General features: G+C 52.0%; 1 protein-coding gene across 10 annotated transcripts in view; it reads left to right on the top strand.

The window, feature by feature from the left end:
• The window catches only part of Pou2f2 (POU class 2 homeobox 2), a 40829-nt gene extending 31678 nt beyond the window's left edge, over positions 1 to 9151 (top strand). For 3 of the 10 annotated variants that reach the window (XM_057762417.1, XM_057762414.1, XM_057762412.1), the window contains 8 exons: positions 1250 to 1411; positions 1564 to 1705; positions 1808 to 1956; positions 2036 to 2212; positions 3504 to 3570; positions 5186 to 5387; positions 5495 to 5568; positions 5842 to 9151. In XM_057762417.1, coding sequence (XP_057618400.1) covers positions 1250 to 1411; positions 1564 to 1705; positions 1808 to 1956; positions 2036 to 2212; positions 3504 to 3570; positions 5186 to 5387; positions 5495 to 5568; positions 5842 to 6167 — 1299 coding nt within the window. In that variant the 3' untranslated portion in view covers positions 6168 to 9151. The remainder of the gene's footprint in view (positions 1 to 1249; positions 1412 to 1563; positions 1706 to 1807; positions 1957 to 2035; positions 2213 to 3503; positions 3571 to 5185; positions 5388 to 5494; positions 5569 to 5841) is intronic. The other 7 variants (XM_057762422.1, XM_057762420.1, XM_057762418.1 and 4 more) reach the window with 3 other exon arrangements.
• Positions 9152 to 12771: the final 3620 nt, after the last annotated feature.

Genomic DNA, 12771 nt, shown 5'->3' with positions numbered 1-12771 from the left:
AGTGATGCCTTGAACAGGGGCTCGCATCACCATGACTTCCCAAACATACCCACCCCAAAATTTTAGGACATCAAAGATTCCGGGCACAGCCATCCCTGTACCAACCACCTGCTTCCAACCTCTCGTTTTTAAGTCAGTGAATCACGCCAGAGAAAGGTGGTGCGTCTTGTCCATCCTCCAACTGTCCTCCTTATTCATTCCTCTACTTTTTCCTCTCTTTGCAAATGATTCATTTTTAAGACTTTGTTTTATTTTATTTATATTTTGGTAATATTACAGAGTCAACCCAGGATTTTGAGTATGCTAGGCAGGGTCTCTACCACTGAGCCACACCCCAGCCCCTCACTGGGGTATCCTAGGCACGGTCTCTACCACTGAGCCACACCCCAGCCCCTCACTGGGGGATTCTAGGCAGGGGCTCTACCACTGAACTAAGTCCCCAGTCAGCCCTCTTTCCACATTTTAATTTGAGATGATCTTTCTGGGATGCTCTGGCTGGCATTGAACTCATACTGTAGCCCAAGCTGACCTTAAAATTCAGAGCCTCCTGTCTTGCCCTCCTGAGCTGCTGTACATGTGCTCTCAGGCTTTTATTTTTTTTAGAGCAGCTTTAAATGCACAGTGAAACTGAGCTCAAGATAGATCCCATATGCCTCCCGTCCTCCGCGTGCACCACCTCCCCATCTTCAGCATCCTCAGCCTAAACAGTACTCATTTGCAATCCAGACTTCTACACATTGTTGCCACATCTGTAGACAGAACCTCAGACTTCACCCTGTATCTATGTGTGTGTGTGGGGGGGGGGCATTGGACAGTTTGCTAATTAGTAACCTTAATCCCTAACAATTCAGTGGGCAGGCAGAGTCATAGTGGTGGTACCAGTCCATTCTATGGAAGGGAATGTAGGCACAAGGAAGGGTAAGACTGTTTGCACTACTCCAAACGTCAGTGGTGAAGGATGATGGAGGATGAACCCACTGCCCCCACCTCTAGGCTTTGAACCCATTAAGCCATCACATAAAGACACTGGCTGCTCTTTCTAGGAGTTCAGGTCTCTTAGGGAAGGCCAAGAGTTCTGGTAATTGAGAGGACCATGGTGAACAACAAAGCCACACATTTAACAGGATTAGCGGTTAGTGTGGGTGTCCTGGGCAGATGAGGGGAATCTGAAGAGGGCAGACGCACAACCACTGCTTAGGCACATTCGGGTCCTCCATCCTGCATCCCATCCACCCGCCCACCCCACCAGGCTGTGACTCGCCCCACGCTGCCCGACCCGCACCTCTCACACCCGCAGCCCCCAAAATGCTTGGAGCCGCCATCCCACCCGGAGGAGCCTAGCGACCTGGAGGAACTGGAACAATTCGCTCGCACCTTCAAGCAACGCCGCATCAAGCTGGGCTTCACGCAGGTCTGGGACCACCTTATAGGGCAGCGGGTGTGCGGGGGTGACAGAACGAAGATGCAGGGGTCCTGATCAGTTGATGGAGTGTTTGGATCTGGCCTTGGACCAGGAGACCCCGCCTTGACTTCCAAAACCTCACCTCCTCCTCTCTGGACCAGGGTGATGTGGGCCTGGCCATGGGTAAGCTCTATGGCAACGACTTCAGCCAGACGACCATTTCCCGTTTCGAGGCCCTTAACCTGAGCTTCAAGAATATGTGCAAACTCAAGCCCCTCCTGGAGAAGTGGCTCAATGACGCAGGTGAGCTTGGCCAGAGGCGCCAACGGAACTCAACAGGGAATTGGTATTGACTAGAACAGGGTAGGAAGTGATCACTCACATCCTTGTCTCCTGTCTTCGCAGAAACTATGTCTGTGGACTCAAGCCTACCCAGCCCCAACCAGCTGAGCAGCCCCAGCCTGGGTTTCGACGGGCTGCCGGGGCGGAGACGCAAGAAGAGAACCAGCATCGAGACGAATGTCCGCTTCGCCTTAGAGAAGAGTTTTCTAGCGGTGAGCTTCGCCCCCTGGCGGCCGGGAAGGGTATCAGGTAGATGGACCCAGCTCCATCAACAACTCTCTCTGCCTGTAGAACCAGAAGCCTACCTCAGAGGAGATCCTGCTGATCGCGGAGCAGCTGCACATGGAGAAGGAAGTGATCCGCGTCTGGTTCTGCAACCGGCGCCAGAAGGAGAAACGCATCAACCCCTGCAGCGCCGCCCCCATGCTGCCCAGCCCGGGAAAGCCGACCAGCTACAGCCCTCACCTGGTACCCAGAGCTGGGGCCGGAGGGCTAGGTGTGGGGCTCAGGGGTCGGGGCACAAACCTGTAGGCATCTGGGTGAAGCAAACTTACTTAGAAGAGAGACCAGAGGAGCTGGTTCTGGGGGCACTATGTCACACACACATCACAGTCGCCAAGAAACCTAGTTTCCAGGAAAACATGCCTCCCAACCTGAGTGGAGGTCAGGTGACGACTCTTGGGAGTGGGTTCTCTCCTTGCACCATGAAGGTTCCAGGGATCAAACTCAGATCATTCGGCTTGGCAGCAAGTGACTCAACCTACCAAACCATCTCCCAGGCCCCAGCTGTGGTATTATGTGGTGGGTACAGGCTCCCACATATACATTGGCATCACCATGAGGGAGGGATAGGACTGGTCATCATGACCCAGGTAGGACCACATGGGCTCCCACCCACAGAGACAGGCAGGGCCACCATTAGACCCCTGAGGTACCTGCAGCACCACAACCAGACACACTGGGGACATCCTTTGTTCCATCCCTTTATTTCTGTTTGTGAAAAGGACTTTGATGTCCAGAGAGAAACCCCTCAACTCTTAGGCTGGGGAGGAAGGAGGGGCCCTTTGCAAGTTAGCCAGACATGTGAAGGAGGACCACCAAGAAGGCCACCTGCTGCCAGGTCCAGATGCACAGGGGCACAGATACCAAGATGTGCCAAATCCCAGCACAAGGTAGTGTGGAGAAAGCTGCTGGGAAGGGGGTTGGGAGTGGAGTTCCTGCAGGGGCAGATGCCTTTCATTTTACCAGGAATCTCCATCAGGTTCGTAAGAGGTTTGGAGTGGGGGAGAGGTGTGAGGAGATGGCTTAGGGCTTCTAGGACTGAAGGCGGGGTGAGACTGCCTCAGGACACATCAGCCCTTTCATTTGGGGGAGAGGCTCTGATCTCCTGATCCTCCCGCCTCTCCCATTTACTTTGAAATCCTTGCTTGCCGGACTCTTTTACACAGGCAGGAGAGCCAACAGCAGGGCCAGACAGAGCAGCTGTTCAGTCACAGTCCGCAGCTCCGCAGGGACCATAGCCGGACAGGATGGTGTCAGAGGAGAGATGGGGGACTCTCTCAGCTGAGAGTCACACTGCGCCTGGGGTACATGTGGGAGAGGATGATGGAAAATGAGTGGCAGAATCTAAATCCAGCATTGCCCTGGAGCCCTGTTACCCCACTCTGTGTGGAGGCAACTGGAGCCGTGTGCACAGGGAACACTGTGGGAGGCTCCCCTGTGACAGTGTCTTACCATACTTTCTTTCCTCTCTCCGCAGGTCACACCCCAAGGGGGCGCAGGGACCTTACCACTGTCCCAAGCTTCTAGCAGCCTGAGCACAACAGGTTAGGGGCAGGCTGAGGGGAGGCTTGGGGGACAATGCACGGGCCACAGTCTGAGGGTTAGCAATAGCTCTGGGCAGCCATGGACCTCAAGGCTGAGTCTTGGGTGGTGATGGGGGACAGGAAGAACAGTGGGCAGGTCCCTCACATTGTCCACCAGAGCAACCCCTAGTCAGCTTCATGGTTCTCCGTGAGAAAGTGTGAAGGTTGCTGGAAGGGGACACACTTGTGTCTTTGTCCCTGGTGTCTGTCATGTATATGCCCTGCGAGCCCAGGAACTTGTTTTGAGTCTCTGAGCTTCAGGTTTTATATAATTATCATGAGTGTATAACGCGCACACAAGATCTGTACACACACACACTCTAGAAAGAGTGTAGGAGGAACTGGTACAAGCTCAATGATGTAGCTTCATCAATATGCATAGGGCTCTGGGGACCATCATCAATCTGATTTTTTTTCTCTTTTGTTTTTTTTGAGACAGGTTCTCTCTGTGTAGCCCTGGCTGTCCTGGAACTCATTCTGTAAACCAGGCTGCCCTCAGACTCAGAGATCCACCTGCCTCTGCCTCCTGAGTGCTGGTATTAAAGATGTGCTACCACTACCCAACTGATTATTTTTTAAAGGTTTTAAATGTTTGTTTTTATTTTATGTGTTCTTTTGTGCATCGTGAACACATGGTGTCCAACAGATGCCAGAAGAAGGCGCCAGATCCCCAGGAACTGGAGTTACTGACAGCTGTGAGCTGCCATGTGGGTGCTGGGAATGGAACCTGAGTCCTCTCAAAGAGCAGCCAGTGCTTTTGACTGCAGAGCCACTTCTCCAGTCTGTACAATTTTTTAAAAGATTTATTTATTTATTATGTTTACAGTGTTCTGCCTGCATGGCAGGAGAGGGCACCAGATCTCATTAAAGATGGTTATGAGCCACCATCAGTTACTGGGAATTGAACTCAGGTCCTCTAGAAGAGCAGCCAGTGCTCCTAACCATCTCTAAGCCATCTCTCCAGCCCCCTGTACAATTTTTTAATAACACAAGCACTACTATTCCTCTTGGGTTAAGAAATAGTTAAGTGGAGGATTATGAACTAGGAAGAAGAAAGAGGCACTTCCTGGTCCAGGTTCTTGATAAAGTATAATCAACTGACTAAATTCTCACACCTGGTTCATGAGATTGGTCCCATTTTTTTTTCTTCCCATTTTCCATTGAGGGACCTGAAGGTGAGAGAAGTTGAGGTGCTCGCCATGGGGCACAGCTGGGACTAACCGTGGGATCTGTTCTGGCTCTAACAGTTTGGTCCTCAGTGGCCCACTCCTGAGCTCCCAGCAGCACAGAAGTCCTAGGGACTCATCTTTAGCCCCTGGAGGGAGCCATAGGAGCATGTCTCCTAGGCAACCCATTTCTTGTCAGTGTCAGGGTGTTTGGGGGCATGGTTTGCAGTCAGTGCCAGCGATTATTGTGACTGTCATAAGATGGGGATGTAAGGACTATGAGGGAGGGGTTTGGGACAGTGTGCTATTCTGACTGGTGAGATTCTGGGTGTGCAATAGGGGTTGCCGTGACTTCCTTAACAAGGGACCAGAGAAAGCTGAAGACTGTGCTTTCTGTCTCTCTCTGACAGTTACTACCTTATCGTCAGCTGTGGGGACGCTCCACCCCAGCCGGACAGCAGGAGGGGGTGGGGGCGGGGGCGTAGCCGCGCCCGCTCTCAATTCCATCCCCTCTGTCACTCCCCCACCCCCGGCCACCACCAACAGCACAAATCCAAGCCCTCAAGGCAGCCACTCAGCTATCGGCTTGTCGGGCCTGAACCCCAGCACGGGGTAAGTGCGCAACTACAGGTGGGAGGTCGCAGCTGCTTGCAGGGTGGGGAGATGCACCCCAGTTCTGTCCTGGGTTCCCCGCTAATGCCTCTGCTTTGCTCTTGCAGAAGCACAATGGTGGGGTTGAGCTCTGGGCTGAGTCCAGCCCTCATGAGCAACAACCCTTTGGCCACTATCCAAGGTGCGTGCTGCCTCATGTCACCCCATTGCCACCAGTCCTGCCCCTACTGGGCCTCGAGCCCCCTCATTGCTACCCCAGCCATGTCATCCCGCCCTGCTCACTGCATTGCTCGCCTCTTCATCCCCGTCTGTGTTTGGGGAAGGTGTGAGGGCTACTGATTGATGGGAGTCAGTGGTTCAGATGGGGAGCCGGGGGCACTCAGGCGGGGCACAAGGAGGCGAAGGTCTCCATGGCCTGGTTTACCTCCAGCTCAGCCTCTTCTCTCCTCACCAGCCCTGGCCTCTGGTGGAACCCTGCCCCTTACCAGCCTTGATGGCAGCGGGAACCTGGTGCTGGGGGCAGCCAGTGCGGCCCCAGGGAGCCCCGGCCTAGTGACCTCGCCTCTCTTCTTGAATCACGCTGGGCTGCCCCTGCTCAGTGCCCCGCCAGGCGTGGGCCTGGTCTCAGCAGCGGCTGCAGCCGTGGCAGCCTCCATCTCCAGCAAGTCTCCTGGGCTCTCCTCGTCTTCTTCGTCCTCATCGTCCTCCACTTGCAGTGAGGTGGCAGCACAGACCCCTGGAGGCCCAGGGGGACCCGAGGCAGGGTCCAAGGCCGAGTGAGAGCCCGCCAGGCCTCCCCTCCTACTTCTCTCACTCCCCCGACATTGGTTCCCCACCCAAGAAGGGGCGAGGAGGCTGGTGGGGGATACAGTGGATCCTGGGAGCAGGAGTGACAAAGGAGGAAATACCAAAAATCAACCAAAAAAAAAAAAAAAAATTAAGAGAGAAAAGAAAAACCAACAAAAGAGAAAACCAAAAATATTCACAACAGAAACCAGCTTCCCTAAAGGAACCAGAGATGAAAAACAAACGAACAAAACAGCCCCCAGACCAACCAAACACCCCCCCCCCCAAATCAAACAAACCAAAAACCAGTTGCGAGCCAGATCTTGGAGTGCTCACTGCTATGACACCAAATAAGAACCCTCAGCCAGGAGCGGAGCAGCCTCCAGCAGGTCGGACCTCATGCGGCTGAGCCCTGGCTGTGGGGCCAACTCCTAACCTTACCCCCCGCTGGGGGTTGGCAGAGAAGGAACTAGAGAATGTGCTGGCTTGCTGGCCCAGCCCCAGCCCTGGGCCAATGGAGACAGGGCATTGCCTGGGGCAGGAGGCCCAGGGCCCAGAGCCACCTGCCAAATGGTCTTTTCCAGAAAGCAAGAGGAAGGACCGAACAACCTTACACCAAATATTCAGTAGCTTCACCCAAAGGATGTACAGAATTTTTAGCGTTGTGCTCAACAGAATGTGTCCCTTCCGTGTGTTCCCCTGCCCCCCAGCTCTCCCCGACAGGGCAGGGGGTCTTGCTTTAATCCCCCAACCCCCAGCCTGGGGAGAGTTCAGAGGAAGGCCTGGGTATGGGCTTTTTGTTCCCTGTACCTCTCCTCTCCCTTTGAAGGGTGGGCTAGGCCTTTTTTAATTTTTTTAATTTAATTTTATTTTTTTGCCAAGTTCCAGCTCTCCAAAGCCCTCCTCGGCTCCATCACCCTCCTCCTCTGACTGGGAAGGTGGTTGTTTCAAGCAAAGGGCGATGAGGTGAGAGCGTCCAAGTTGTCTTTCTTTCCATCTTGTCTGTCAGTTTCCCTGAAAAAAAAAATCATATTCCAGTGCCTATCCGTGGAATCCTTCACGTTCTTTAACATTAACCAGAAACCAAAAAGATCAACTCACCTCACTCCGCCCACCCTATGCCCTTTCTGACACTGGCAGATACCTCTCCCTTCTCTTCCCCAATGCACACACGCACACACCCCAGTTGTGGGCTCCTCCGGATGGCATCTCCATCAGGGTCCACATGGTGGTGACATTGCCATGTCCTGTGGTTCCCCATGCAAGAGGGCACTGTGGTGGCCACCACTCCCATGAGACCTCCACGAGTCTTGGCTGGACCCTGTATTTGCCCATTCCTGGACATATCTCAACAGTGGACAGAGGGGATGCTGCTGGGAGCCGCCTTGTCCTCCTTCTGTCGTGGAGGTCAACAAAGTTTTGAACCAAAAAACAAAACAACAAAAAACAAAAACAGAAAACCAAACAAACAATAAATTAAAACTAGAAAAAAGAATTTATAGAAATATATAGATATATATATATATGGGAAAGAAGACTAGGACTCTTCAAGACAAGAAGGAGCCGCAAGGTGGAGCCGAGCCCTGCACAGTGGTCCAGGCCTTTGGTCCCCAAGGCGGATGGAACGATGGATGCTTCTTTCTCTTCACAAATACCTCATGGACGTCGTCTTCGGAAAGCCGGAGGGGGGCTGGGGGGGCCTGTCCCTCAGCCAGGGTGGACAGAAGCGGGTGGGTGGGGCTGAGAGAGGGTGTCAGGGACGAGGGTGAAGAGCCCCAAGCTCCCTCCCTGCCTCCCCCCAATCAACTGAAAAAGCTTTAAAAGAAAAAAAAGGAAAGCAAAAAGAATGGGTGAAGGAAAACCAACTGTTGGGTAGTTTGATTCCCTCTTGGTCTCTGTTTCTGTTCTCTCTCTCTCTCTCTCTCTCTCTCTCTCTCTCTCTCTCTCTCTCTCTCTCTCTCCCCTTCCCTCCCTCACTTCCTCTCTTCGTTCTTCCCTCACATCTCTTGATAGCCTTCTTTCTGTATCTCTCCTCAAACCAAAGTTGCTGTGAAGGACGCGAGCCATTGAAATCAGAGTGACCCCTGCCCCTGGCTAGGCAGGAGCAGAGGGAGGGAAGAGCTGGGCGATGCCTCAGGGCTCCCCTTCCATCCTAGACACTCTGAGGAGAGAGGCAGCCAGAGCCCCTAGGTCTCAGCGTTCTCTTTTCTTCTGGTCTCCCTTCTCCCACCCAGAAGCAAAACTGTCGGGCCGGGCCCCAGAGGTAGCAGAGACTCCAGACTAACTCGGGGCCTTGGGTGCCTTACCCAACCCTGGTGGAAATGGTTGCCCCCCCCCCCACCCCACCAGGCACCAATGGGGTTGGCACCTCGTCCACCTATCCTCGCTGGAATGTACGCAGCTCTGCTGAACCGACTCCCTGCCCTCACCCTACCTCTGAGTTTGTCCATTATACGTTCCTGAGAAGCGGCTAGCGAGAGGGCCTGGACCCCAACCCACAGCTGGAAAAGGGGCCAAGGGCTCCTGACCGGATAGGAAGACATTTGAACAGAGCAGAATGAAGGAGTTACAACCAACCAACCAAACAACCCCCCAAAAACCCTCTGAGAAGACAGGCAGCATGGAAGGCATGGTGGAGATGACTCAAACATAAACTATGATTCTAGACCAAAAAGAAAAAAAAAAAAAGAAAAAAGAGAAAAATCCAGGATTCACCACCTAATTCATCCTGCTTCCTCCCTATCGAGTCCCTACCTGGGACCTCTCCCTACTCCAGTGTGGAGGAGTGGGGCAAAAAGAGAGCAGGAAGCAGGGGGCAGGGACGGGCAGATGCCCTGACATTGGTGGAGGGGACCCCCATGCACTGGGGGTGGTGGGGACCCTCCCCATCCAACCCCCACACTGGGAAATGAAAAACAAGGAAAAAAATCCTGGGAGGGGAAAAATAACCAAATCCCAAGCTTTAACTACAGCTGTGAAACCAAATATTGGGAAGGGGGTGGAAGGGTGGGAGGGAGGGGCAGGTGAGCCCCAGGTCTCCCCCCCCCCGGGACCCCTCCTCCGAGGACTCGAGATAAGGCACCAAATACCTCAGAACTTTAATGTTAAAAAAAAAAAAAAGAAAAGAAACCAAATATCGTTGGCTGGGGGCCAGCCAGGGCAAGGGGCAGGGGGCTTGGGGGGGCTAGGTTTGGGGAGGTGGGGAGACTTCTAGTCCCTCCTGCCCCCACCTGCCCCTTCCACTCCGTCACCCCAGCCTCGACTCCGGGAAACAAAACTATCTCATCGTTTTTATTTTGTGGTCTGTACAGAGCCTGTGTCCGTGTGTCTGTGTGTGAGCGAGATTGGAGGGCTAGGATGCTTTATATGGAGTAGGGGAGGGAGACCCTGCGCCAGCTTAGATGTCAGATAGTGGACCAGGGACCTGGGCTGAGGGAGAGCTGAGTGGACTGGGTGAGGGCAGTGCTCTGACTTTCCCTTCTCCCAGCCCTGACTCCCCTTAAGGGAGGAGCAGAGACTGGTCCGCCCTAACGGTGGGCCATTTGTGCCAAAAATAAATAATGCCAGTAACGAAACCGCCTCTCTGTTCCCTTTTGGAGGGACAGGGTAGGGACAGAAGTGGGAGGAAGGGGCTGGATGTCTGTATAGGGGTGGTTGAGGGATGGATGGATGGATGGATGGATGGATGGATGGATGGATGGATGGATGGATGGGGTTCCCAAGCCCCTTTAGAAACTGGGGTCTTACGCATCTTCCCAGAAGACCAAGAGAGTCTCCAAGCCCTTACCCTGGGAGCTCTAGCCAGGAACTAGTCAAGTCAGGGGAATGACTTCTGGGCCTGACTAGTTTTTCTCCTTCAGCTCATTCCAAGGGTGCTTCTCTCTCCATCTCACCCAGGGTGAGAGAGACTAATGAGCAAGATTGAGACACATGGCCCCCACCTGTCTCTGAGTGGGAAAGGCAAGTGCGAGAGATAAAGGCCTCCAAGAGAAAAAAGAAACAAACCAAAGATTTAACCATTTAAAAAAGAAAAAAAGAAAAAAAAAAAACCACAGACAACTCCGCTACCTTTTTATACGTTGGGAAAAAAAGTGAAAAAAATTAGAATAAAAAATTTAAAAAAAATAAAAAAACAAAAAAACAAAAACCCAAAACAAACAAAAGACAATAAAAAAGAAAACAAAAACAAAAACAAAAAAACACAAAAACTTTAAGCCGCGGTTCTTTTGTGCGGTTTAAACTTTGACCTCAGCAGTCTCCAAAGCAAGACGACGATGACAAAGGCTTCGGGGAAAAAAAGAAAAAATAATGTATATTTTTAAGTATTTGTCCTTGGTGTTGGCTCCTTCCTAAACAGGCAAAAAGGAGCAAAGAAAAAAAATCCAGAAAAGTGTTGCTGGGACGGAGACGACTACTTACTTTGTCTGTGACCCCCTATTTCCCTGCCCCCCCTTTCCTCTAGCCCTCCTGCCCTTCCCCCAACCTGTCCTCTAAGCCCAGGGGCTCAATATTTATTTATTTATGTAATTGCAGGGTGACAGGGGCTTCTGAACAGAGGGCCTTTGGATCATAGCTGGGGAGTGGGGGCAGGGCAGACATCTCTGGGGCTGAAGAGGAGGCCTAGTCTTTGGTCACCTCCTCTGGCCCCTGACTGCCACCACTGTCACCTGCCAAGGCCAAGCACTAGGGCAGTGACCACTTTGCCTGGTAAAGATCTGACTGGCTCCACCTTTTTGGGTGTGGCTGTCCCTCACCTACTTATTTGAATGCCCAGGTGGAGGAGACAGGAGTGGGGAGCCTTGGTAAGTAGTGGGCCAGGAAGTGGGCCCTGGAGTGACCCACCAGGCCCATCGAGGTCGCTCCCCTTTTGGTTGTCTGACCCACCCGTGTTGGCAGCCCCTTTCCTCCCCTCAGATCCCTTCCCTGTCTCTTCTTGTGGTAGCGGGTTAGTGTTTCAGTGTTTTTAACTTCAATCTGCTTGTTCATTGTACAATGTGCTTCTTTTAATGGCCCCGTTTTTGTAACGTGTCATTCATCTGAACAACAAACATCAAAAAATAAAAAATTAAAAATTGTACAGAGAGAAATGATGTCTGGTGTCTCTTGGCCTTCTGTTTCCTGGGAATAGCAAGCCAGGTCAGGGTATGGGTTGGAAATGTGAACTGGGGAGGGGAAAGAAAGAATGATTCTATTCCAATACTGGGTCAGGAGTGATGGCCTGGCACCGGAATCCAAGGCTGTGAAGGCTGAAGCAGGAGGATCACTGCCTTGTACGGGAGCTGGTTTGTTTGAGTTACATGGTGAGTGCAAGGCCATTCTAGGCACACACACACACACACACAATGGTTAGAAGACCTGAATGTTTTTCTACGTTCAGAAAATTTAACACAATGGTTAGAAGACCTGAATGTTTTTTCTACGTTCAAAAAATTTGAGGGATTTAGGAAGCATTCAAATTCAAAAATCTCAGTTCTGCCATTTTTCAGTAGACATGAGCTGCAGTGGTTCTATAGTACAGGACAGTACATACCTCACCGGGCTTCCGTGGTAGATAGGACAATGCCTGCTGCATGGGCTTCCGTGGTAGACAGGAGAGTGCCTACTGCATGGGCTTCCGTGGTATAGGACAATGCCTACCTCGTGGAGTTGCGGAACTGAATGGGATGGTTAAATTATTAGGAGAGTTGGGCATGGTGGTGGATACCTTTAATCCCAACAGCCAGGAGGAAGAGACTGACAGATCTCCGAGTTTGAGGCCAGTCTCTTTTATATTGAATGTCAGGCCAATCAGGTCTACACAGTGAGACCCAGCCTAAATAAATAAGTAATGCTGAGGATATACAGCTCTCTACAATACTGTCTTCAGTAAAAACCACGAAGAAGCCAAGAAATCAGCCAATACTGCCCACCTCCTTTCCTGGGTGCCTCCCAAAAGAACTAAAAAGACCTTTAAAATAAGAGTTGATAGGCTGGGGCAGTGGTGGCACACACCTTTAATTCCAACACTCAGGAGGCAGAGGCAGGCAGACCTCTGAGTTCGAGGACAGCCTGGTCTAAAGAAACTCTGTCTTGAAAAACCAAAATTAATTAATTAAAGTTAATAAGAGTTCAATCTTCAATGCTTGTCTTGCAAGCACAAGGATCTGGAGTGGAGCCCCCGATGCATGTAAAAATGCCTCCATCCATCCCTGGAACCCCAGCACTAGGAAGGGAGAGAGAGGTGGAGCCCTGCAAATGGGGAGGCCAGCCAGTCTAGCATAACTGGTCAACTCCAGGTCAGCACGAGATCCTGTCTCAGGAGGTGGACAGTGAGGTTACCCCCAAGCTTCCATATGTACATACAACATGAACACAGACCACTAATCCTAGCACACCGGAGGCAGAGGCAGAGGTCAGGATCAGTTTTGTATACTTAAGTGACCAACCTGGGCTCAAAAATCTTGTCTCAAAAATGAGAATAATACATGAGGCTGGAAGACTGAGAGTTTGAAGCAATCTGAGCTACACAATAAGACCCTGGCTCAAAAAGGGGAGGGGACTGAGGATATGGCTCAATCCCCCCCCAGCCATGCACATGCGCATACCCCCCCCCCCCCAC

This window comes from Chionomys nivalis, chromosome 2 (assembly GCF_950005125.1).
Source record: "Chionomys nivalis chromosome 2, mChiNiv1.1, whole genome shotgun sequence".
Lineage (NCBI taxonomy): Eukaryota > Metazoa > Chordata > Mammalia > Rodentia > Cricetidae > Chionomys > Chionomys nivalis.
The sequence above is the reverse complement of the archived record's forward strand: the minus strand, read 5'-3'. Positions and strand labels throughout refer to the sequence as shown.